Raw genomic sequence first — 23,453 nt, forward strand, 5'->3', positions numbered from 1 at the left:
AACCAGTTTAGTTGCACGTCTCTGCACTTTCTCCAGCTCATTAATATCCTTCTTAAGGACTGGAGCCCAAAACTGCACTGCATACTCAAGGTGAGGCCTTACCAGGGACCTATAAAAAGGTAAAATTATGTTTTCATCCCCTAAGTAATGCCCTTTTTATGAAGGACAATACTTTATTTGCTTTAGTAGCCACAGAATGACACTGCCTGGAATTAGACAACTTGTTATCTACAAAAATCCCCAGATCCTTCTCAATTAAGGATCCCCCAACACACTATCATTTCGTGTGTAACTCACATTATGTTATTTCAAAGTGCATAACTTTGAACTTTAAACCTCATTTTCTATTGTGCTGCCCAATATTCGAATTTTGTCAGATCACCCTGCAAAGTGGCAGCATCCTGCATGGAACCTATAGTTTTGCACAATTTAGTATTGTCAGCAAAAATAGAAACAGTACTGTCTATGCCCACCTCCAGGTCATTAATAAACAAGTTAAAAAGCATGGGACCAAAGTCTCACCCCTGCGGTACTCCACTAACAACACTGGTATAATTTACCACCACTCTCTGTAATCTATCCTTCAGCCAATTCTCTATCCAAATACAAATATTATGTTTCAGGCCAATATTCCTCAATTTAACCTTCTGTGAGGTACTGTATCAAACGCTTTAGCAAAGTCCAAGTAGATGACATCCACTGCCATCCCAGCAGCGAGGTTCCTGCTCACCTCCTCATAAAAGGCAATAAATTTGATCAAAAACAGATACTCATTTTATTTGGATAGATGTTTCGGTCCTCACCCGTTTCTGTGATACATGGGATGTGGCTATACACAGACATTGTTATTTTAGTTTAGGGCTATACTTTTTTTCGGTAAGCCCATGGGGTACTGTTAAGCTTCAGCGCCACATTTGCGTTTGGGACACTCAGAGGCCGCCCCATTCGCCGCATCCCCCCCCCCCCATCGCACACATGCACATCCCCTATTCTCTCACACATGGAGCATTGGGGAGAGGACTCACAAATCTGGGCCTGGTTATATCTGCTCCTTGAATGTGTGGTCTTCTGCTGCCGTTCCCTCTAGAAGTAGCCATAGGACATAAATCACGTGAGCGCTATATCATGGTAGAGCTATATTATGGTAGAGATATATAACATGGCTTGAAGGGAATGTTCTTATGTTGCTCTGCTCTTGCAGGTCATAGCATATAGATAGTTCAATACATTTGTTTGCTTTAAGATGGGGCTTACTGGCTTCCTGAATTGCCATGGCAGATCACACTGGAAATTTCTGACTAGTGTCCATAGTGTATCAGTCAGCACTGTTATTCTAGACCTATTATTTTTATCTGAGATTAGAATTTAAAACATCAGCATATCATACGGTGCTTTACAGAGCCATCTTTCCCTGCCCAGTGGAGCTTACAATTCAAGTTCCCTATCATATATACCGGGGTCAATATTATTACATTTATATTGCCCAAAAAAAGTTACTATTTACATGGATTTGTAAGCAATGAATATCCTGTAAATTATATCCTTATAAACTGTGCTTCGCGAGATCAGGTATAATCTGTTTTTAGCTATGTAATTTCTGTCATTACTCCCTGTTGTAAAATATGAGGATATTAAATGTCACCCTAGAGTTCCATAACCTGTATAAATGGGGTCAGACTGGGCCCAGAACCGATCCCTGCTGGGCACTCCGGGGCCCGCAGGTCCCCTTCTCCTGATGGGCCTAAGTATGCACACTCGGGGGAAAGGGTTGGGTGAGTATTGGGGTCCGGGGGCAGGGTGTGTGAGGACCACGGCAAGGGATAATTTATGATGACCAGGGAAAGAAGTGCAGGAGTTAAGTTTTCTGCCTGGAAATATTCTGAATATTATCAGAATATACTATACTATACTGTTAGGCAACAGGTTGCAAAACTTAAAAACATTATTCGATTTTGTCCAACTGATAATATTGCTGAAATTTGAAAGGCATTAAAGACATTATATACATGTTGATTTATAGTAGATACAGATGAAAAAAATACAGTGCAGTAATTACTCAATTTTGGCAACATTTCGCAGAATTATAAAAGAGCTAATCCCAGGGCATTAAGGATAATAAATCAAATACTTGTAATAGTCCTTTTTCTTGTAGTATGTCACTTAATATTGTGGAAGAGAATTTAGTATTAGATGCGGTAAAGGCTCATAGGGATCTAACCAGGCTGCTGTTTTACACCGCTTTAAGGTTCCTTCTACTGAGATGTGCATGTATAAGAAAAAGCCAACCATGCCTCAGCAGTGAAATCATGGACACAGACTTCTGGGTTTAGTTTTAGAACTGTGATACTCTGAATATGACTTTTTAAGGTTATGTAATAAAAGAAAAAAAGTTTGCCCAGGAGCAGTAATCCTTAGCAATCAATCAGCAGGAAGCATTTACTGGTCATCTGCTTAAAAGCAAATAGGTTATTGGTTGCTATGGCTTACTGCTCCTGGGCATCTATCTCTCAGCTGCATGGGAAACAAATACTGGAAGAGTAAATCATTCTGTGGGGCAATATATCTAGATTTCTTTATAACATACAGTGAAACCTATTTTTAAATCAATACAAGTAGCAGTAATAGCTCTCAGTGTGACACAGGCTGCTTATCCCTTTCTTAAAAAGAGTAAAACCTGCAGTTCTCTGTAGGAATAAAACAATCATTTACTTACCTCCTCTCTGGATCACCAAAGAAGTCTCATTTCCAACAGGACATTCTTTAAGTAACTCCACAACTTCTAAGTGGTTCAAATTCTGTACATTCTGCTGGTTGATCTCAACTATAAGGTCCCCTTCAAACAAACCAGGGCATCCCTGAACATCTAAAATCTGCTTCACTCGCTGTCCTGTTGGACTGTCTGCTATTGTGAAGCCAAAGCCCTGTGCCCCTTTCACAATGGTTAAGGTCATAAGTTCTGCTTGTGTGGCTCCAGAAGAAGCCATTGATACATTATCATCATGTGTAGGTGGAGGCGGTGGAAATGTATTTTCAAGCGGACTGTCTGTTGGAACAGAGTGCAAAGAAGGCAATGGTCGTTCTGCTACATCTGGTACTGATTGTGACGTCCTAGAAATGTATTCCAAATAAGTTTCATAGTTATTTCTTCCATTTACAACCACTGGCGGCCTTTCAATGACTGCTAAAGGTGATACCAAGTTGTTTGCAGAATCTTCTGGGTCGTAGGGTAGGGGATATCCTCGACATAGCACCAAGTTGACACTTTGCCCAATGGGAACAGACTGGAAAATTTTGACCACATCCGCATGTGTGTACCCAAGCACACACGCTTCATTTATATAGACAATTACATCACCTACGACAAAAATGAAACAATTACATTAACACAAATGTTATTGATATATAGTGACACAGCTAAATATTTTATGAGATTCATTATTTATGTGAAAACTAAGCTATGTAAGAGTGTCTCATAAATGAAATCTAAACCCCAAAAATAAACTGATGTAAACTTTTCTAAGCACTTTTGCAACTTACATGCACTCTGAATAACTTTATAGCAATTAAACCCTTCATGAGAACATTTATAACAATATGACACCTCATGTGTAGTTTGTTCATGGTGAAATCAGTGGCGTAACTAGCAGGGGAAGCCTGGTATGGGATCTATTACCTGGAATGCTCCTGTGCTGGGGGTTTCCAGATAAGGAGTCTTTCCATAATTTGGAGCAACATTCTTTAGGTCTACTGAAAATATTTAATATTAATAACTGATAGGATTGTTTTGCAACAATAAGAATAGTATGCTTAAACTGCATTCCTATCTCAAAGCTATCTGGAAAATAGGTTTTCAGGTAATTGATCCCATAACTGAACCCAATAGCTTAAATTATCATGCAATAAATATTTCAAGGGCTGGCAATGTCAAAATCGGCTAAAATATGCAAATGCAACTTTCAAATCATGATTACCAAAACAAATGATCTCCTCCTGAGGAAGCCATTACTAAGAATTTAATTTGGTCATATTAAGCAATTAAATTCTGAGATATGAAAATATGCCTTGGGGTGCCCAATAAGAGCCGCAATACAATGTTCACAAGCTGAATAAATCTACAACCAAAGCACTGCAGTGTGCTTGAACCAAATCCAACAAATGGAACTGTTAGGCAAAGTTGCATACCTCCCAACATTTGAAAAATGGAAAGAGGGACAAAAAGAAATGTTGCGTGTAATGCAGCAAATTTTTTTTTACCTCGCCCCCTAAATACCACTCCCATTTTACTAAATTTATTTAAACTTTAAGCACATTTCTGGGGGTTTTGGGGTCATTTCATGTGTTATTACAGTTTTGCTAATGAAGGTGAAATTGCCCTTTAAGCTGCAAGTCTTAGTTCCCCCAAGAGACCTGTTTAGCTTATTAGTTACAATTGTTTCTAAGTGCAGGTGTAGCTTGTTAACTTTCTGGGCTCTCTGCCAAAAGCTACTTATTTAATTAAGCCTGAGAAACAATGTAACCGAAAATATGCGCAATGCACTCCTACCTGTGCCTGCACTGGAGTGAATGGAATACAATCGGGTGCAGGCACATGTAGCCGAAATACGCATAAAAAAACAAGACTTTGCATTCTCTCACCTTTTTATGCAGATATTGGCTACATGTGCCTGCGCCCGAGCGTATTCCATTCATTTGGGTGCAGGCACAGGTAGGAGGTGTATGGCTGTATTTTCGGCAAGCGATTTTCGGCTTGCCGAGAATATACGCCATACGCTGAGTGTGGCATCAGCCAGAGTGCAGGTATAGCTTGTTAAGATTTCTGAGCTCTCTGCCAAAAGCTACTTTTTAACTGAGTTTGTATCATTTAGGGTTCAGTGCAGGAGATCAAAGAGAAGTGAGGGACTTTTTCAGTAAGAATCCGGGACTATGGGTTGAGCTGTTAAAAGAGGGACTGACTAACGAAAATCGGGACACTTGGGAGGTATGAATAAACCCATGCAGCCATCCTCAAAATTATGGGGGTCAACCTAATTTTTCTGTTTGGTCAGCCAAAACAATTATTTCTGGACCCCACACATGGACCAATTATAACATATTTTGGTCAGCATTGACTCACAATCCTGTTTTTAAAAATCCTGGTGTATTTTTTTTATTTTGCTAAACTAAATCTTTTTGCCAACTAAACCCTGGCAAGGTTTTTATCTGTAGCTAAAACATGCTTAGGTAATGCAAAGCAGGATTGTGGTAAAAACACTGACTCACAATTTATGTTATTAATTTACATTATGACAATCTTAGAAGCATCATAAATCAGCCCCTTAATATTTTAGCTTGAAAATATGAACTTAAAAAGAGATGCTGACACCAGAATATAAACCTTTTTCACCTCATAACACTGTCTTTGCACGCTATTTAAAATTTTGCCTTGAAAGTATTTGTCCAATGCTTTTTACATGTTACTTATCTGATCCCCCATGTTCCTCTATTAGGGGGCTGCCATATTTGTGCAACAGGAGTGTGTTAGCATTAGAAGCTCTAACTGACAGGCTGAGAAGGGACAGTCAGGCTGGCAAAACAGGATTAGTAACAATTACTTACTTAGCAGAGCTATTAACAAAAAAAATGATCAAAATGACCATAACTAGATGTAGTTTTTTTTTTAGCATCGGTATCACTTTAAAAAAAAAAAAAAAGTGCACCGGTGTATGGTGTGCATAGAGGATGGACACATGATCTTGTGCCATAGACTTCACTGCCTTTGTATGGCATAATAGATTAAATTAGTCTGAATTACAATTCATAAGGTTATTTTCAAGTGATATAGATCACAGCACAAGCTGAAGTACAAAACAGCAGTTCTCCAGCTTTAGTGTATATTTATGTGAAAGCACAACACCATATAATTCTGTTTCAGAAAACCAATATAGCTGTTAGGGTACTATTATTGAGCTGAGTAATCTAAAACTGATATCCATAATGTAGTGAGATATAAAAAACTGCACTCACTTTGCATTGAGTCAGTTTTTAACTATTTTCTGTGACAACTGATTTACGCATTCATTGTTTCTGATAGACACAGGAAGTTTCTTTTTAATCCTCTGCAGTCATGCCTAGATTTGCATTTAACAATGTAATATAAAAGTAGCAGTAGTTAGCAATTTTTGCTGTAATTGCTTGCCTGATGAATAGATTGCTTTGCTTTAAATTGTGCAGATTACTCATACAGTATATATATTTGTATACTTACATATGAAGAATACAAATATTGTTCATGGTAATTAGAAGCACTCATGTAGAATAATCCAGCAGAGTGCAGGAAACACATTAACATAAAACTGAAGCATTGCAGTAAAAAAATACAATAAAGAGAATAATGCAGAAGAAAAGCACAGGTAAAGAGACAAATATGTGTTATAAAGGGTAACAATATAATGCTAGTGTTGAGGTTGCCTAATTAATGTTATTTTATACCAAAATGTTCTGTTCTAATCATGACTTGGTCTGGAACATAATATTTGTAATTGGATAGAGAACTGGCTGAAGGATAGAGTACAAAGAGTGGTGGTAAATGGAACATTTTCTAATTGGACCAGTGTGGTTAGTGGAGTACCGCAGGGGTCGGTCCTTGGTCCTTTGCTTTTTAACTTGTTTATTAATGACCTGGAGGTGGGCATAGACAGTACTGTTTCTATTTTTGCTGATGACACTAAATTGTGCAAAACTATAAGTTCCATGCAGGATGCTGCCGCTTTGCAGAGCGATTTGACAAAATTGGAAAACTGGGCAGCAAACTGGAAAATGAGGTTCAATGTTGATAAGTGCAAAGTTATGCATTTTGGTAGAAATAATATAAACACGAACTATCTACTGAATGGTAGTTTGTTGGGGGTATCCTTAATGGAGAAGGATCTAGGGGTTTTTGTTAATAACAAGTTGTCTAATTCCAGGCAGTGTCATTCTGTGGCTACTAAAGCAAATAAAGTGCTGTCTTGTATAAAAAAGAGCATTGACTCAAGGGATGAGAACATAATTTTGCCTCTTTATAGGTCCCTGGTAAGGCCTCACCTTGAGTATGTGGTGCAGTTTTGGGCTCCAGTCCTTAAGAAGGATATTAATGAGCTGGAGAAAGTGCAGAGACGTGCAACTAAACTGGTTAAGGGGATGGAAGATTTAAACTATGAGGTGAGACTGTCAAGGTTGGGGTTGTTTTCTCTGGAGAAGAGGCGCTTGCGAGGGGACATGATTACTCTGTACAAGTACATTAGAGGGGATTATAGGCAGATGGGGGATGTTCTTTTTTCCCATAAAAACAATCAACGCACCAGAGGCCACCCTTTTAGATTAGAGGAACGGAGCTTCCATTTGAAGCAGCGTAGGTGGTTTTTCACGGTGAGGGCAGTGAGGTTGTGGAATGCCCTTCCTAGAGATGTGGTAATGGCAGATTCTGTTAATGCCTTTAAGAGGGGCCTAGATGAGTTCTTGAACAATCAAAATATCCAAGGCTATTGTGATACTAATATCTACAGTTAGTACTAGTGGTTGTAACTATGTAACTATGTAACTAACTAACTATGTAACTATGACTTTATCGTGGAAAGCAATGTCAAAAATGATTTGACTATGAAGACATTTTATTCTGTTTCATACAGTACTATGCAGATTTACCAATAAACACTTTTGCGTCAACCTATTCTTTGCTTCTGAATACTAAGTAAATCAGAGAGACACTGCCAACCTTAAATATCTTCCAATTAACTTCCATATTTAAAAATACATTTGATATATGAATATTACGCCCATATGTTATAAATGGGACTAAGTTTGCCCACCTGCAATAATTCCTAGCAACCAATAAGAAGCTTGCTTTTAAACAGGTGACCAGTAAATGCTAACTGATTCAACACTGTGGTGAATCTGTATTTGTTATCATCATTGGTTCTCTATCTGTCTCCAAAACCGCTATCACCTGCTTACAAACCATGTTAATCTGATCAACTGCTGGCAGATCTGAATCTACCCAGGTCGTTGGCTCTGCTTGATACTTATCTGTTTCTAAACTCTGATAATCCCTTGAAATTAAGACTATTTGTCTTAGTCAACAGCAGTGTTCCAATCTGCAGCCCAAAGAAGTAGAATGTTGAAAAATGGCACTTGGACATTACGCTTGCATCTACAAAATATTATTGTTTCTCCAGTCCCATGCTTTCCATCCCTAATCATAACATACAGGTATGGGACTAAGTTATCTCAATTGCTAAAATGGCATTGAATTCTATTGTACAATAGTATTTGTTTACATAGATGCTTTTCTTTTAATTAAAACAATCGCTAAACTGTTTTCCCTCTGGGGAACCTTCTGCTACCACTAATTCGTTTTTTAAATAGAGTATGTTGCTAGACAACAATAATAAGTAATTGCATAAACAATAATAAATGAGCTTACACACATTACCAAATACAATACAAGAAAATATAGACAAAAAACCCTAATAACTTTCTATCTGCGGTTTTATCTTTGTTGTTTAAACCAAAATCTTTCCAAATCCAGTATTCCAGTTCAGCTACCTCATTCAAGCAGGCTATCACTCCTGTGCTCGTGTTGTAGCACTAATTGCATGTAGACATCATATAAGATAATGGAGGACACCTGACACTGTAGGGCTTTGCTGCAATTAGTGTTTATTAGTGTGTTCCACTACATGTTTCGGGCAAAGCCCTTTTTCTTGCCCGAAACATGTAGTGGAACACACACTGATGTCTTTATCTTTGTTGTTTGTCATTGTAAACATATGAAAACAGACGAAACTTTCACTTATGAATTAAATATAATGATTTTAGACTGTGATCCAGTTTAAAAACCATTTAAAAAAGCTGGAACAACTGCAGTTTCTCCTTGAGGCACCTACTTTGAATTTCTGAATTTGAGTTTTTTTTTCTAAATCGAATAAACTTGCATATCAAATGATAGCCTATTTATTAATAAAGCAAGCTTTTATATGGCAAAGTTTTACATTTGAGTTTTTGTCTTTTTTTTTAAATACCAGATTTTCAAGTTTTTGAACCATAACACAAATTGTGTGAGCTTTAGTGCTAAAAAACTTGAATAGTAAAAAAAAAAAAAAAAAAAAAATCAAACTTGATTGTTGATAAAATCACCTCCATAGCACAATGCAAAGTATTAAGCCCATTTTAGCAATCTTTGTAGTTTTTCTTTTCATTACTGAAGGTCAGTCATATGGTAAATCGATTCATATAGACAAAACAAACTTGTGATATGGTGAGTAAAGATAATAGTGTGATCATTTAATTCTACATGTTTCAATGTGTAATAAATGAAAAGCATGCAAAAGCAAAATGCTGCGCACATAGTTTGTCTTTGTCTGTCAGTTTTGTAGACCTCTGTATTCTTAATCTTTGGGGCTGCACACATCCCTGCATGCCCTGTATCTGAGAAAATGCACAGGTACAAAGCCAGTACCAGTAGCAGAATATTATATAAAATATGGCTCATTTATATAATAGGGCTCATTTATGTGCACAAGTGCAGTGGGCAACTTGTTTTTCCATGCAGTGGATTGTGCCTAAAACTACTTTTATTAAAGGTCCTGTGTCAAAATGTACTCCTCACACTTCCCTATAATTGCACTCGACATGGTTCAGTCCCTTCTGCCTTCCGTTCCGGATTGAGTGCTGCTGCACCTATTGGTGCAGGGGAACCCACCTCCTAACCAGGCAGTAATTTCAGGGTTCCCTCAGCACCCTGTGTCAATCGGTGCAGTTCAGTTATGAACTGCCCGCATCCACAATTCTTACCTGAAATTAACCAAATACCCACATCTGGCATATGGCAGGTAAGTCAGACAATGGAGAAAAAAGAAGACATAGCACTTACCACTTCTTGCTGTTCAATTATCTTGTTTATTAGCCAGTGTTACCACAACAAAAAACATTTCAGGGGTTTGTGCCTCCCTTTGTCAGGTTACACAAGTAAGCCTATGACACCCTGAAATCTCCCTCCTTCATGGCATCATTGATGTAGATGTGTTTAACACCCCAGCGGAAAGTCAGACAAGTGATTCAGGTAAGCCCACTGGGGAGCTCACATAATTGGACTATGAAACAAGGGCAGAAGGCAGACAAAACTTTGTTTGGGTTTTTTATGCCATTAAAAGAACATGGTGAGAAGCAGGCGATTTCACCACATAAACATATATGTTCATTAAATCTTACAGCCACAGACACTATAAAAATGTACTTGAATCTTGCTTGGAAGTGACTTCCTAGACATTATATCCTAGTCAGTAATTTAAATGTATTGCTTTACTTGAAATACAATGTGATTCTGCAGTAGTTCCCCTACATCATCCCTAAATGAAATGCTAAATGTGTTATGTGAGAACTGCACTGAAAGCTATTAAGTTAGTGAGAACAGAAATGTTACCACAAAAGCTGTGTCGTTGATCAAACTGTTCCAGATTCTGTCATTAGGAAAATGAATATAGTGACATTACAGCATAAATTATTGACCAAATCTCTAAAAGATGTAAAGAATTTACAATAATTCTTTCAGACAATATGGACACAAATATAAAATTCAAAAACTGCAAACATTTCTCCAACCAAAATAGTTAGTGAATAATGTATATGTCAGAATATATGTAAAGATGGATTGAATACCAGGAATTGAATACTATCCAGAAAATGATTCAAGGTACAGGGGTATGGGACCTGTTAGTTATCCAGAATGCTTGGGATGGATCTGGATAAGGGATCTTTCCATAATTTGGAACTCCATTCCTTATGTCTACTAAAATCATGTAGTCATTAATTAAACACAATACGGATTAATTATATCACAGTAAGGATCAAGTACAAGGTACTGTTTTAATTTATTATAACAGAGAAAAAGGAAATTATTTGATTAAAATTTAGTCTGTGGTAGATGACCTTCCTTAAGTCGGAGCATCCTGGATAATGGGTTTCCAAATAACGGATACCACACTTGTACAGTGGGTATATTCTGCATGGAAAAACTCAACAGCGCAGTTTAAAAAGAACTGACTTAATACAAGCTATACATTTATTTTTCAGAATTTCAAAGAGTTAAACAGAACTTGAACATAGTACATTAGAGATAGTGCCAGCTGTAAAAATGAGGCAGGGGGGACATGTTGCTTTGCATGTCATTGCCATTTGCAAGTTGTTACTGAATGCTGATATTTCTGTCGCCATTAAATCTATTTACAACTGGACCCTTAACACAACTATGCTAGGCTGTACATTTACAGATTACAATTAATATTTTTCATCAAGTAGCCGGGTACATGATAATATTTGTGCAGCCATTAAATACTGGTTGGCAGAAATAAAGGAAAGAGAATGCTCTTATTTTGTATTAATTGCAGTAACAATTGTTTTCACATCCTTAAAGAAAAATCATATTAAACGGCGCAAAAAACTTTCTGACTTTGAACATTCAGTGCATGATTTTGGAAGACAATATCAAAGCTTGAATGAGTAATGAAACTTTTGTACTCGTTGCGACAAATACGATTTTGTCGTACAAATTTTTCATATTCGGACTCAATCATACATTAATGAATAGGCCACCTAATGTAAAACATTTCTAAGTTCTCTTTTAATGTTTTCCGTTAGGTACATAAAACAGAATATATATATTTTGTTAACTTCCCCCCCTAAACTCGAGAATAGCCCACATATACATGGCTTACTAAATATACCCAATTCCAAGAATATATAGATATGTGTCTTAATAGATAGTTGTATAACTGCTGAACTGCCTAGCATTGCCTTAAAAATGTAAAACATTATGCATAAATATGAAAGAATGTTTTAACAAGCTTTATAATTATGGGGAAAGTTTTGTGCATTTTTTTTCTTATCTGTGATTAAGGAACAATTTTGTGAGGAAAACTGAAATACATTAATACCATTAATTTATATGTGATTAAGGAATCATACTAGGGCTAAACTCCATGGGAAATTCTTGAGAGTCAGACTTTATCTGATCTTGTCATGCAACAGCACAAGATTTTGTAGGATCCTGCAAAATTTGATCCCCATAGCTATAATGTAAAGTTGGATTGAGTGTCAGTAAAAGTGGATTGAGTCAGTATTTCAATGAGAAAAAACAGTCTGCCAGACGCCATCAGATTTTATCATGTTGAAGATGCAGTATGCAGCATTCCCTTTTCCTTTCCAAAGGCATGTAACGTGGAACAGGAACTGGTAAGCCACTCTTGAGCAAATGGGGGAATACTTCCCTCCCACAGGAAATAGGTTATTGACTTTGAGTCCCTAGTGAAAGTTAACCTACATATCCCCTACAATGCATATTATACTCAAAAGCTGGACTTTGGCAAATGTATATGTAAAATGTAGCTCCCTGCTTTGCATAAAGGCATAGCTGGATTAACAATCTATAATCTCCAAAAGCAGAGGCTCAGGATCATAGAAAGTATCTACTTAGTAGCCCAAAATTAAAAAGCGATAGGGAGGCTAAAATGTGTTTAATATTTTGGTAAATAAATTGTTTAACTTTCAACAGGGATTATTCCATTTTCAGGACAACATTATGCCAAAGATGTGTTTGGCTGTAATCGGCACCCTGCAAAATACGTTCTGAACATCAGAGAGAAGCATAAGAAGGATTCAAATGATCATGAAAAACAATAGATAACTCCTTATAATGACAGCACTTTTTTGGGTAACGCCTCTATAAATTCTCCACATTTAATGGGGATGTTTTACATTTCTTGTCAGTGCCTATTATTTTTTGCCTTCTCATTTTGACAAGATAATGAAGCAGTCTGTCACCAAAACTAACAATCGTCATTGTAAAAGAAAATTGCATGACAAGTTTATTCTGTTTGACTCTTTTTTATGATCATGTGCCTGATATTTAAATCCTAAAAGTGTCCTTAAATTAACCTGCTTGTTAGGCAAGTTGATGCCATTACTTGCATCTCAACATTTATTTCAGGGCACCATACTTGCAATAAGTATTATTTTAAATGAATGTATATCAGAATTAAATACACTGAGATTTAATTAACACCACAAATAAAATAAAAGCAATGAAGACACCATCTACATGGAAGTCCCAGTGTATTCCATATTCACAAAACTACAAAATAAAGTTCAGACAAAAAAAAAACCCTTCAAAGGTTTAACTACTAATTCTGGAGAAAGATGGAGATTCCATACCAGTTATTAGTTCTAACTAAACTACATATTTGCCAGGCTACTGACACAATCCTCCCTTCACTAGCGATGGGCAAAATTAGTTGTCAGGCATGGATTTGGGGTGAATATTCGTGTTTCCCCTTTGGCAGATTGTAATTGGGTGGCTCCTGGTAAACCGTTCTATATTCTATATTTTGTACATAGCAAATATATAACATACATTAAGAACAGTTTTTGTCATAAATTTATAGATTAACATTTAACCCTGGTAAATATCCACACTGATTCATCTATAATTTACCACTACACATAAGAAATCCTGACCTATGCACTAAGACTAAGCCAATATACATAGTTTGGCTTACTTGACATTAAATGAAGCATAGACGACAATGACTATGCATCTCTTTTTTAAACATTCTTTTTCCTCTCCACACTTCCCATGTAATTACTGATTACTGGAAATATTTTCCTTTATAATGCTCTATGTTTTCTCATTTCCTGATGCAGCATTCAGAATCTTTTAGTTCTAGATTAAAATGTTTGAATTAAATGAAATGTCTGAATTAAATCACATTTATCACAGAAGAAACGATAAACAAGAGAAAAGTAATGCATGCATTATCTCTTTATAATATCCCTGAATTCTGAGACAATTGAATGGAACACTGGTCAAAAAATATTTTTTTGTTGACTGTGCAAATAAAGAGAAATTAAAAGCTGTACACAAATGGCTAATAAAAAAGAAAGAGTACACTTGTTTAGAGATGTCATTATTTCATAAATAATTTGTTTGCATGGGACATGTTAGCCATATGGAGAAAAATGGCCTCTGTTATACTACAAGAACAATGCTAGCTCAGCTTTGTGCTTTGTGTAGGTACAGTATTTAACATTTACATTTCTATAGATTCATTGTTATAAATAGTTTACAGTTAAACAGAGAAACATTTACAATCATATTTACCGAGACCTTCCCTAAACTAACATATATTTTAACTGGAAATAACCTTGTAAAACCTAGGGTTTCTATATGTTGGCCTGCGGTCTCTGCAGGTACAGTATCTTATTATCTATCGTATTGCCACAAAAGCTGCAATTACATTTCAGTAAGGAGAAATAACAATCCTAAAATATCTTCTTGATACAAGGTAAAAATAGAATAATTCATGGTGTTTGCATTAAGGCAAATGGTGGATTTGATCACTGCAACATATAGCACTTGTGATAATCTTGAAGGCCATGTAGTTAACATTTACAAAGCTGTCAACCCCCCCCCCCCTTATTTTTTCAGGAGCTTTTTTCTCTCCCTCGGTCTTCTGTCCATTGATAGCATTCTCTTGATTTTTCTCCCGAAGTTCTCTGTTAAATTGTGGGAACGTATGCACACTCAGATCTGGCGACGACACTGTGAGCATTTGCGCACGTGCAACAGCATGTAATGATGCCACATCAGGCTAGCACAAACATTTTTAGAGTGTCCCCCCAAGTTTGCCAGCATAATGTTGACAGCTCTGTGTTTATGATCATTAGGAGTGTATAAGAAAAAAAAAATGATTTATAATAATTTTTCTAAAATTCTATTCAGTTACTCCTAACTGGAACAGAACAGGTCTTTTTAACATTTATAGCTAATATTAAGAGGTAAACATCCTCATCTTCCCAGAAGTTTGTAAAATCAAACAAGTGTTTTCTTATGCAAGTAAAATAATGTATTTACAGGCAACAAAATAGCACTTTTTTCTATGAAAACATCTATTTAATCTACTTAGCACTTGCCAACCTCCTGAGTAAAGCAGCCAAAACACAAGTGAAAGCACCCTGCTTCGCATTTATCAGATTCTAATTTTAAACATCTGTACTTTACAGCTGATCATATGTTTTAGTAAGATGTGCACTGTAAAGGTGACTGTGAAAAAGAAAAAAATAAAAGAAAATGAATGTTTCTTTTTTTATTTAACCAGGAGAACAAAAAGTAATGTTTGCTAAATAATATGCTTCCCCAACACTTTACTCAAAATGACTGTACTGATATAGAACATTTGTTAAAGACACAGCATGATTGCAGGTGCAAGCCTCATAGCTAACTTAAATCAATCATGATTTCAAAAACATAGACATTCCATTCTAGCTGCTATTTGCATTGGTGATCCGTTTTTTAAGGGATTTATGGGTTTGCTTTCACAGTTAATCACCAAACTAGTCTTCCTTTGCATTAACAAAGTAAACATTGCACTGTTTATTTCAAACATATATAATTAGATACTCACAATCTAGAATTGCATTTCCCAGCTTGTTTTCTAGCAGTATATGCCCATCCACCTATGTCCCCACAGAAATATCAATCAGAAAACCAATTGATAGCACTCCTACACATGAATAAATGTGCCTTTAATAAAGTCAGGGCACAGAGATCAAAGTTTTCAAGTCTACACACAGCCCTTTATCAAACAGGATAAAAGCCATGTAGGCTCAAAACATTTCTCTTTATTCATATGTTGGAGTGCTGTCAACTGGATTTCTCATATGACTACAGTACCAGTTTCCCTACTTGCAATGGAGTCAGTGACTGGAAAGCAAATGCATTTCTTACTAAAAAGACTCAAGAAGAAAATCTATTTAACGCTTAGCAGTTTCATTGCACACTTATATAACCATACACAAGAAAGACATCTATACAAGGTAAAGGTATGATTAATACATTTGAGCATTTAATAATTCACTTTTTGGTCATTATGCTAATGATTTTGAAGGAGCTTTATGAGACCAAAGCTTTAACACTTCAGAATAAAAGGTTGTCTTTTCACTGAATTCAATCTATGGACCTACAGTAAGTATAAGAAATAGTTTACCTTACATTAGCTTAGACTGGTGACTTAAAAGGGGTTGTGTCCTGCAGACTTACTGTCCTCATCCACTAAAATATATTTAAACATGGTAAATGCCTAGTACCACTATTACTCTAAGGGGCACATTTACTAAAATTCATTTTTTTCTGAGCTTGAAAGTATATAAACTCAACATGATATAAATTCGAATTAAACTTGATGATAGCTGTTTCTATGAAATGCCATACAAAAATTTAGAGTTTACATTCAAAAATCCAAACAAAGGATACAGAATTATAAAAAAAGAAACTAAGTAGACCTTTTATTTACATAGGAGACAACGGGAAGGTCTAAACTTGATTATGATGTTTCTTGTTACACCAAAAACTTGTGTGTGCCTAATGGTGGATACCATTCTTCAAAAAGTACTGTGCCTAATGGTGGATACCATTTTTCAAAAGTCCTTGTACTTTAACACATGTGCTTTTCTCTTTCAACCCCTTTGATATGCAATTGGCTATCTTTGCTTTAAATAATGTGTGTTTGTGGATTGTCATTTAGCCTATGACTAAGTACCCTTTTAGGTACGAAACGCGTAAGGCTTCCCTTGCATTGTGTATAGTTACAATAAACTAAAATGGTTTTACTTAAATATTGAGCCACTTAGAGATTTTCATTCAGAGTTCCTGAGTGCTTGCCTATTTCTCTCTCATGTGATTTCCTGAAACTGAAAACAATAAGGGGAATAAGTTCCCCTTGAAGCTGGGTAAAACTGAAAACAATGACGGGATTAACTTGTCCTTGAAAATGTGCCAAGGACAGGCTGTCACTGACTATTCTAAGCCTTTATAGGACTCTGTGGTACTCGACAGATGAAACCTGTCAAATTTGTTTTTTACAAAGAAAAATTAACTAACCATTAATAAATCACGAATTATGGAAGTTATTTTCAAAACACTCGAATTTTGGGGGGGAACAATAATGAAAAAATCGAGTTCTGGTGAAAACCCATTAATAAATCTTGAAATTATCTAGAAGTAAGAAAACAATCCAAATTTATCTCAAAATTGCTTAGTAAATGTGCCCCTATATGTTCAGTGAGGTATTGCAGGGGGCAGACCTTCCAGTATTAATTTACAAGACGTAAATTACCCTAATATTTAAACGCTCATAATTGTGGCTCATACAGGCCAATTTTATTGATAAAATCCTACCCAAGATACTGTCTCAGAGATTCAGCCAAGTAATTATAAAATGAATCTCCCCTGATCAAGGGGGTTTATACCTGGCTGAACAACAGAAATAAATATTCATAACTCACAAATATGATAATTACCCATGAGAACTCTGGTCATAAGAGTCCTAGTCATCCTTTATAATGAGATGGCTTTCAACTCCAGTGAATCGGAATTCTTGTGAGCAACTATGACAAGAACTGGCATAAGAACCAATTTTAGGAAATAAGTCTTTACTTTATATCATAACCAACCCAACTGCCCGTAAAAGAAAAACGTATAGTATATATATCGTGTAAGGCTTTCTCATTTGAACATGTTTAATGAGATTGATTCAAATCTGCCCTTAAAGTTAAATATTTATACACAGGAACCAAAGCAAGGACAAATATATTTATATTTCAAGTTTTCTCAAAGCTTTCTTTTATACATTGAGATATTAGATCCTTGAATCCTGCAATCAACAAGCAGGCCCTCTCCAGAGTACGCAGCATATTACGTACAGAAAATCACTTATTTAGAGAAAGGCATTCTTTGTAAAAACTATTTGTTCTCTGCTTTTTCACCCAGAACACCTTTTACTAGTGTTTAGAATTGCCATGGGATTCCTTTTTATAGAGTAAAACAGTATGTTATTGCTTTTTTAAGCAATTTGTTTTTCAGAAATATCCAGCAAATTAACTTTCTCGTGCCAGTTGGAAACTTAAAAGGATTGCAAAAATCATACAAAACAATATTAAGAATATTTCACAAATCTAAAAACCCTTAATGTTATAGTTATCTAATATACTTTCTCGTCCATCTTCATCTCCACAATTCTCTTAGTAAACCTGCCCAGCCCCTCCTTCAACTTCAACAAACAAACATTCACTTGGTGTAGAATGCAAATGATCACAAACAGACCTTGAGAACCATGCTTCAGCTTTATCTGAAGCTATCCTCAGATCTACAGATATGGTGGTATGTTATTAATGTCTATTAGTAATGTGCAAAAAACAAAAAAAATCACCATTCAAAATTCTTACAAACGTTTATCTACATAAGTTACAATTCTTATTTAGTTACTCAAATAATAAAGTAAATTGAAGCTTGTAAATTCTATTGGCACATCTGATGTTAGTTGTTATGGAAATATATAATTAATTGGACATTAATAAGAAACTTACATTTTGTTATTATCAATTACAACAGGGGCTAAGATACAATTAAGCACTGAAATCTTCTTCCAACTAACTTGATCTCAACAGGAATACAATTCCTGATTTACACTTGCATTGGCATCACTTTCTTCTTTGCCAAAGTCAGGTTAAATACAAATGCTTTATTAAATATGTCAGTTGTATTTTTGTGTCTCTGTGCAATTTCTTTTATCTCCCGTGTGCAGTTTGGTTCTCTCTTTTTCAGTAAGAATTTTTTGCTTGTCAGCAATTATGGTGCACTTAACTCCACAAAGAGGAGTTATTTTAGTTGGATTCCTGTTGTTTACAACTTGTTTTATTTCATTTGGCTTACATATTTTTTGGAATGACTCTAAAGTTTGCATCCTGTCTTTACAAATCTGTGTGGAAATGAAAAATTCAATAATTTAATTTTAATGATTGTAAGCACTCTGCTTTATGTCTCCTTTATTGCTAGGTTGAGGTTTTTCCCAGTTTTGATTTCTACATTTGCATTACAGTCTCTAATGCTTTGTGCTTCAGCTTTATTTTCACAGCATTTGCATACTTCACTTAGTTCCAGTAACAGTTCTTATGGGGCCATAATTATGACAATGTAAATTTCTTAACTCTGTAACAAACATTTGTGTATTAGGAAAATACAGGGAGACTTGAACCAGCCACCAAATGATCTATCCCTATATTTGAAGCCCCACTAGAGGGATAGTCATCCCTTAAACCAGTTGAGCAGATTCAATTTGTATTTCCCCAGATTAGAAAGATCTTGGCAATCTAAGCATCAATCTTAGGGACCACAAAATTTTCATATCTGAATGATCGTAAACAGGGGGAAAACCTTTCTGACTTTGATTTTGGAAGCCTCCCACAGGACTCAATGGCACTCTGCAGCTCCAACCTGGCCCAAGGAAAGTCACGACACTGAAGATTGAATGAATACAAAACTTTTGTACTCGCACAAAATTTTTCGCAAAGTATGAAAAAGTTGCACCACTATATGAAAAAGTCGCAGAAAATACGCACAGTACGATCAAATACAAATTTTTTGTAATTCGTACCTGTCATACTTTAATAAATAGGCCCCTGTGTGTAACATTCTAAAGCATTAATTTAGACATGAAATAAAATACTTTGTTATTAGGTGTCCCCTCCCAAATAAAATTAAATACATAACAAAAATAAAAGAAAGGTATATTGTCAATTGATTTTATAGGGTTAATTTATCTTAACATGTACATTTAGTTTAACTGGGCTATGTATTCTTAACATTTTACTTCTAGACTGATTCAGTTTGGAATTTCAACAGCTGTCTAGTTGCCAGGGCACCAATAAACCTAGCAATAAGGGTTTTAGAAATTATAATAATTGTCTCGGTAGAAAGAAAAATATAACATCTGCAATAAAGAATTGTAATGTACAAGTTAGAAAGGGACAGAACAAAAAACAAACATCTCCAAAATATAGAAAAATTAAACCCTGTCACATTTTGCTGGGTTCTTCTGTTATGCCATAAATATTAAAATGTAAAACATGATTTTGTTATAAAAAACTTTACAATAAGGGTCAGTGTGTGTTTAGGATTTACAGTTCTCTAAGCAGCGAAGAGTGAAATATAAAATATAAATTACCTGTCTCCATTTTACCATCCTGTGCAGCTGGGCCTTCAGGGATTACACTCTTTACCTGCAGAAACTCATCTGGTTCATCTCCTCCAATGATGGTAAATCCAAAACCCATATTACTCTTCTTCAGTATGGTACTTAGAAAAGTTCCCTTTAGTTGTGATGCATCACGGGTAAACAGTGGCTTTTCTGAAGCATTAGACAAAGTTAGAAAAGCAAAACTTTAAAGGTTATATTTTTATATATAGAAATGATTCTACTGTTTAAAAATAAAAAAACTGTATCAATCCATATTATGAAATCATGAACAAAATGTATTAAAGAAATGTAGAAGAGATGTATTTAGTCTCAGTTTTGACAGATTTATTATATCCCATTAATATATTAGTTTACCATCATGATACTCATCTCTAACCCTAGCTGAGCTGATATAAATGATTAAGTATTCAATTATACAATGTATTCTCTTCTGTTCATATATAAAGATTTATCTTTAATAATGAAAAGGGGTCATACAAGGAGAAACATACATATTAAGAGAGTAGTCTAGTTGTGCAGTAATATCATAATACCATCATTTTTGTGAAGTGTAAAGAATAGGCAGCTAGGATGAAGCTAGTTTTTTGTAGCTAAAAGAGCTCTTTGTATTTCAAATTCATCCATTCAGTGCAGGAAATACTTTCTGTAGCAAAGGCAATTCTGTCAAACCAAGAAGATAAACAAGCATATTTTCAGGACATCAGGGGTATATGCGATTGCAGTGAAATTTTTATTGCTTTTGTGGTTAAAAAAAACCAAACCTATATGGTACTGGAAATGTGCTTCTTTAAGACACAAAAAAACAATTTTGTACAGAAAGATTTCCTGTTTTGACCCTGTAAGATATTTGTAAAGTTGCCATGTTACCTCTACTTGGGCCGCTTCTCCAGACAAAGAAAATACTAAATTCACAATTTTGATTTAAAACATTAATGCTTCATTTTATTGTTTCTATTTATACTCTATTCACCTTACATCCTTTCTGAGTCCAAAATGTTACTACATATTCGATATAGGAGCATAGTAGGTATTTAATATTGTCCCTTTATAAAACTAATTTATTAGCTTTGTAAGACATGGACTGATATTACTTCTGATTATTTACTGTTGCCTATTTTGCTAGCTAGTATCTTTGTCAAAAATCCCCAGAACAATCTCATCTAGTTTCTAAATACCATTCATATTACTGTATTTTTTTTTTACTGTATATTTTTTTGCCTCATGAATCAACTATTAATTAACCAGTTTATTCAAATCACACATTCATTAATTCTAGGCATCAAGATGTTTAGTTTCATTATCAAAATCTATTTTGCTTTCTGTTGGAAGGTACCTCTAAATACTTGGGGCTGCATCGGCTGGGTTCCCAGTTCTGTTGAGGGCATACTGTGCTGCTGAAGCTTTCTTTTTGCTTCTAATACTGGGTTTTCAAACTGAGTTCTTCTGTTTATGTGACTGCAAAAAAAAACAATGGCAGCAGTTATTTTGTAACTATGATATTGCTTGACTTGCTCTTATATTTCAGCAGAGAATAAAAATATGTATTAAAGGAAATAAACTTTATGTAAAAGGACACCGATACAATCTGTATTTCTAGCAGAAACAATTAGTTCCCAATTAGTTCTTTAATTGAGGTACTTTACTGAATAGAACAGTTTGAAAGAATGATGGAAGATTCTACTTTTGACTAGATAGATGGAGCATTGTTTCATAATACAGTATAAGAACACAGACAGTTGCTTCTGCATTGTGTATTATATTGATTGCATTATTGTGAATGTGGCAGAACAATGATCAATATGATCAGTTAGTATGGATGTGGCACCATCTGTATCTAATATTTATTGTACCTCTGTATAGAAATATTCTCAGATGTTACTCTGAACTCAGAATCCAGATGAAAATTTCAGAAGCATCACTGATTTCTATTGACAAGATCACATAATACTGTCCTATGCACATCATCCTTAAATATCACCATAATGATGTTATCAAAGGATTTTGCATGGCCTCTATTGTGTGGTAGATATACAATGTACATGTTAGGAATATTACTAACTTTTATGAATATATTTTAAATTCCAGGAGCACATTGTGTGTTGATGATTTACTGTTGCTTTCTTTTTAGTTCAGTTTTCAGCAGTTAATTCAGAGAATGTGGATGGCAGCATGTTTGAGGAAATGAGTCAGAAAAGCAGGTCAGACTGAAAAGTTCAGAATTCATTAACACGAGCAGTTTATACAAAAGGTTAAAAGGTTGTCTCCACAGAAAAACTCCAAAAACTATAATTATTTAAAACAAAAGCCTTAAATTATTTTATGTTGTAGAAAACAAGAACTACAGTCCATAGAAGATACCCAATACAGAAAAGAATACATAGACTTATGGGTAATCACACAGCACAAGCAATAATCAGAAACAAGAATTGTTAGTGGTCATTTATTTAGATTCGTATATATATGTTTCAGAACATTTGTCTTATATTTACAGTACTACCTATTTCCCAATTTTTACTCTTTTCCAAAAGTTGTTCCCTTTATCAGTGCAGGACTCATGGCAATCAGACATTTGCATTCAGTGACGTAACTATAGAGAAAGCAAACCCCGTGGTCGCAGGGGGACCTGGGTGGCAGAGAGACCCAGAGCCGGGTGATCTGCTTCCTCTATAGCTGCTCTAGTCGCTTAAGTTATGCATGCCCACTGCAAATATTCAGCAATGGGTGTGTGCTCATGTAAGAGTGTGGAGGGAGGAGGTGGTGGCTAGGTACATGTGCGCGCCGGGCCCCTCCAAAGATTTTTCTGCAGAGGAGCCCGGCACATTCTCAGTATGCCACTGTTTGCATTTATTGGCTAATCTATGGGTGATTGAACAAAATGTTTATGTGTATTTTACTAGGTTCCAAATGCAGAAGTTATAAACACTTATAACTGAGATCTTATTACTAGATTTTTTTTCTCATGCCCAAACTCATTATGTCATTAAGTCACAAAGAAAATGAATAATTTTTCATTTTTGTAAAAAAAATTCCATAGTTTCACAAATATGAAATGCTAGTTTTAGTAACACCAATACTCCTCTCTAATATTATGTTTACATGTATGTCTGGGTTGACAAGGGTATATGAAGTACCAGGCAGTGTCGGGCCAAGCCGTGAGGGCTTGGGCCACCACCACCCCATGTGGGGATGATATTATTTTCTAAAACAACAACATATTCTGCTTTGTATGATAAATAGATGTATACATTAAACATACTAGAAAACATACAAAAACCAAGCATTAAGCAATACAAGAAACCCAGAAAAAAAAGACCTTACAATCTAAAAGGAGGAGCAGTTAAGACACAAGGT

General features: G+C 35.4%; 1 protein-coding gene across 7 annotated transcripts in view; it reads right to left on the reverse strand.

Moving 5' to 3' along the window:
- Positions 1-23,453, reverse strand: part of magi2 (membrane associated guanylate kinase, WW and PDZ domain containing 2) — a 451,931-nt gene that overhangs the window by 79,019 nt on the left and 349,459 nt on the right. For all 7 annotated transcript variants that reach the window (XM_031897513.1, XM_031897512.1, XM_031897514.1 and 4 more), the window contains 3 exons: positions 21,436-21,557; positions 20,070-20,252; positions 2,714-3,355 (listed from right to left, as the gene is read on the reverse strand). In XM_031897513.1, coding sequence (XP_031753373.1) covers positions 2,714-3,355; positions 20,070-20,252; positions 21,436-21,557 — 947 coding nt within the window. The remainder of the gene's footprint in view (positions 1-2,713; positions 3,356-20,069; positions 20,253-21,435; positions 21,558-23,453) is intronic.

This window comes from Xenopus tropicalis, chromosome 3 (assembly GCF_000004195.4).
Source record: "Xenopus tropicalis strain Nigerian chromosome 3, UCB_Xtro_10.0, whole genome shotgun sequence".
Classification (NCBI taxonomy): domain Eukaryota; kingdom Metazoa; phylum Chordata; class Amphibia; order Anura; family Pipidae; genus Xenopus; species Xenopus tropicalis.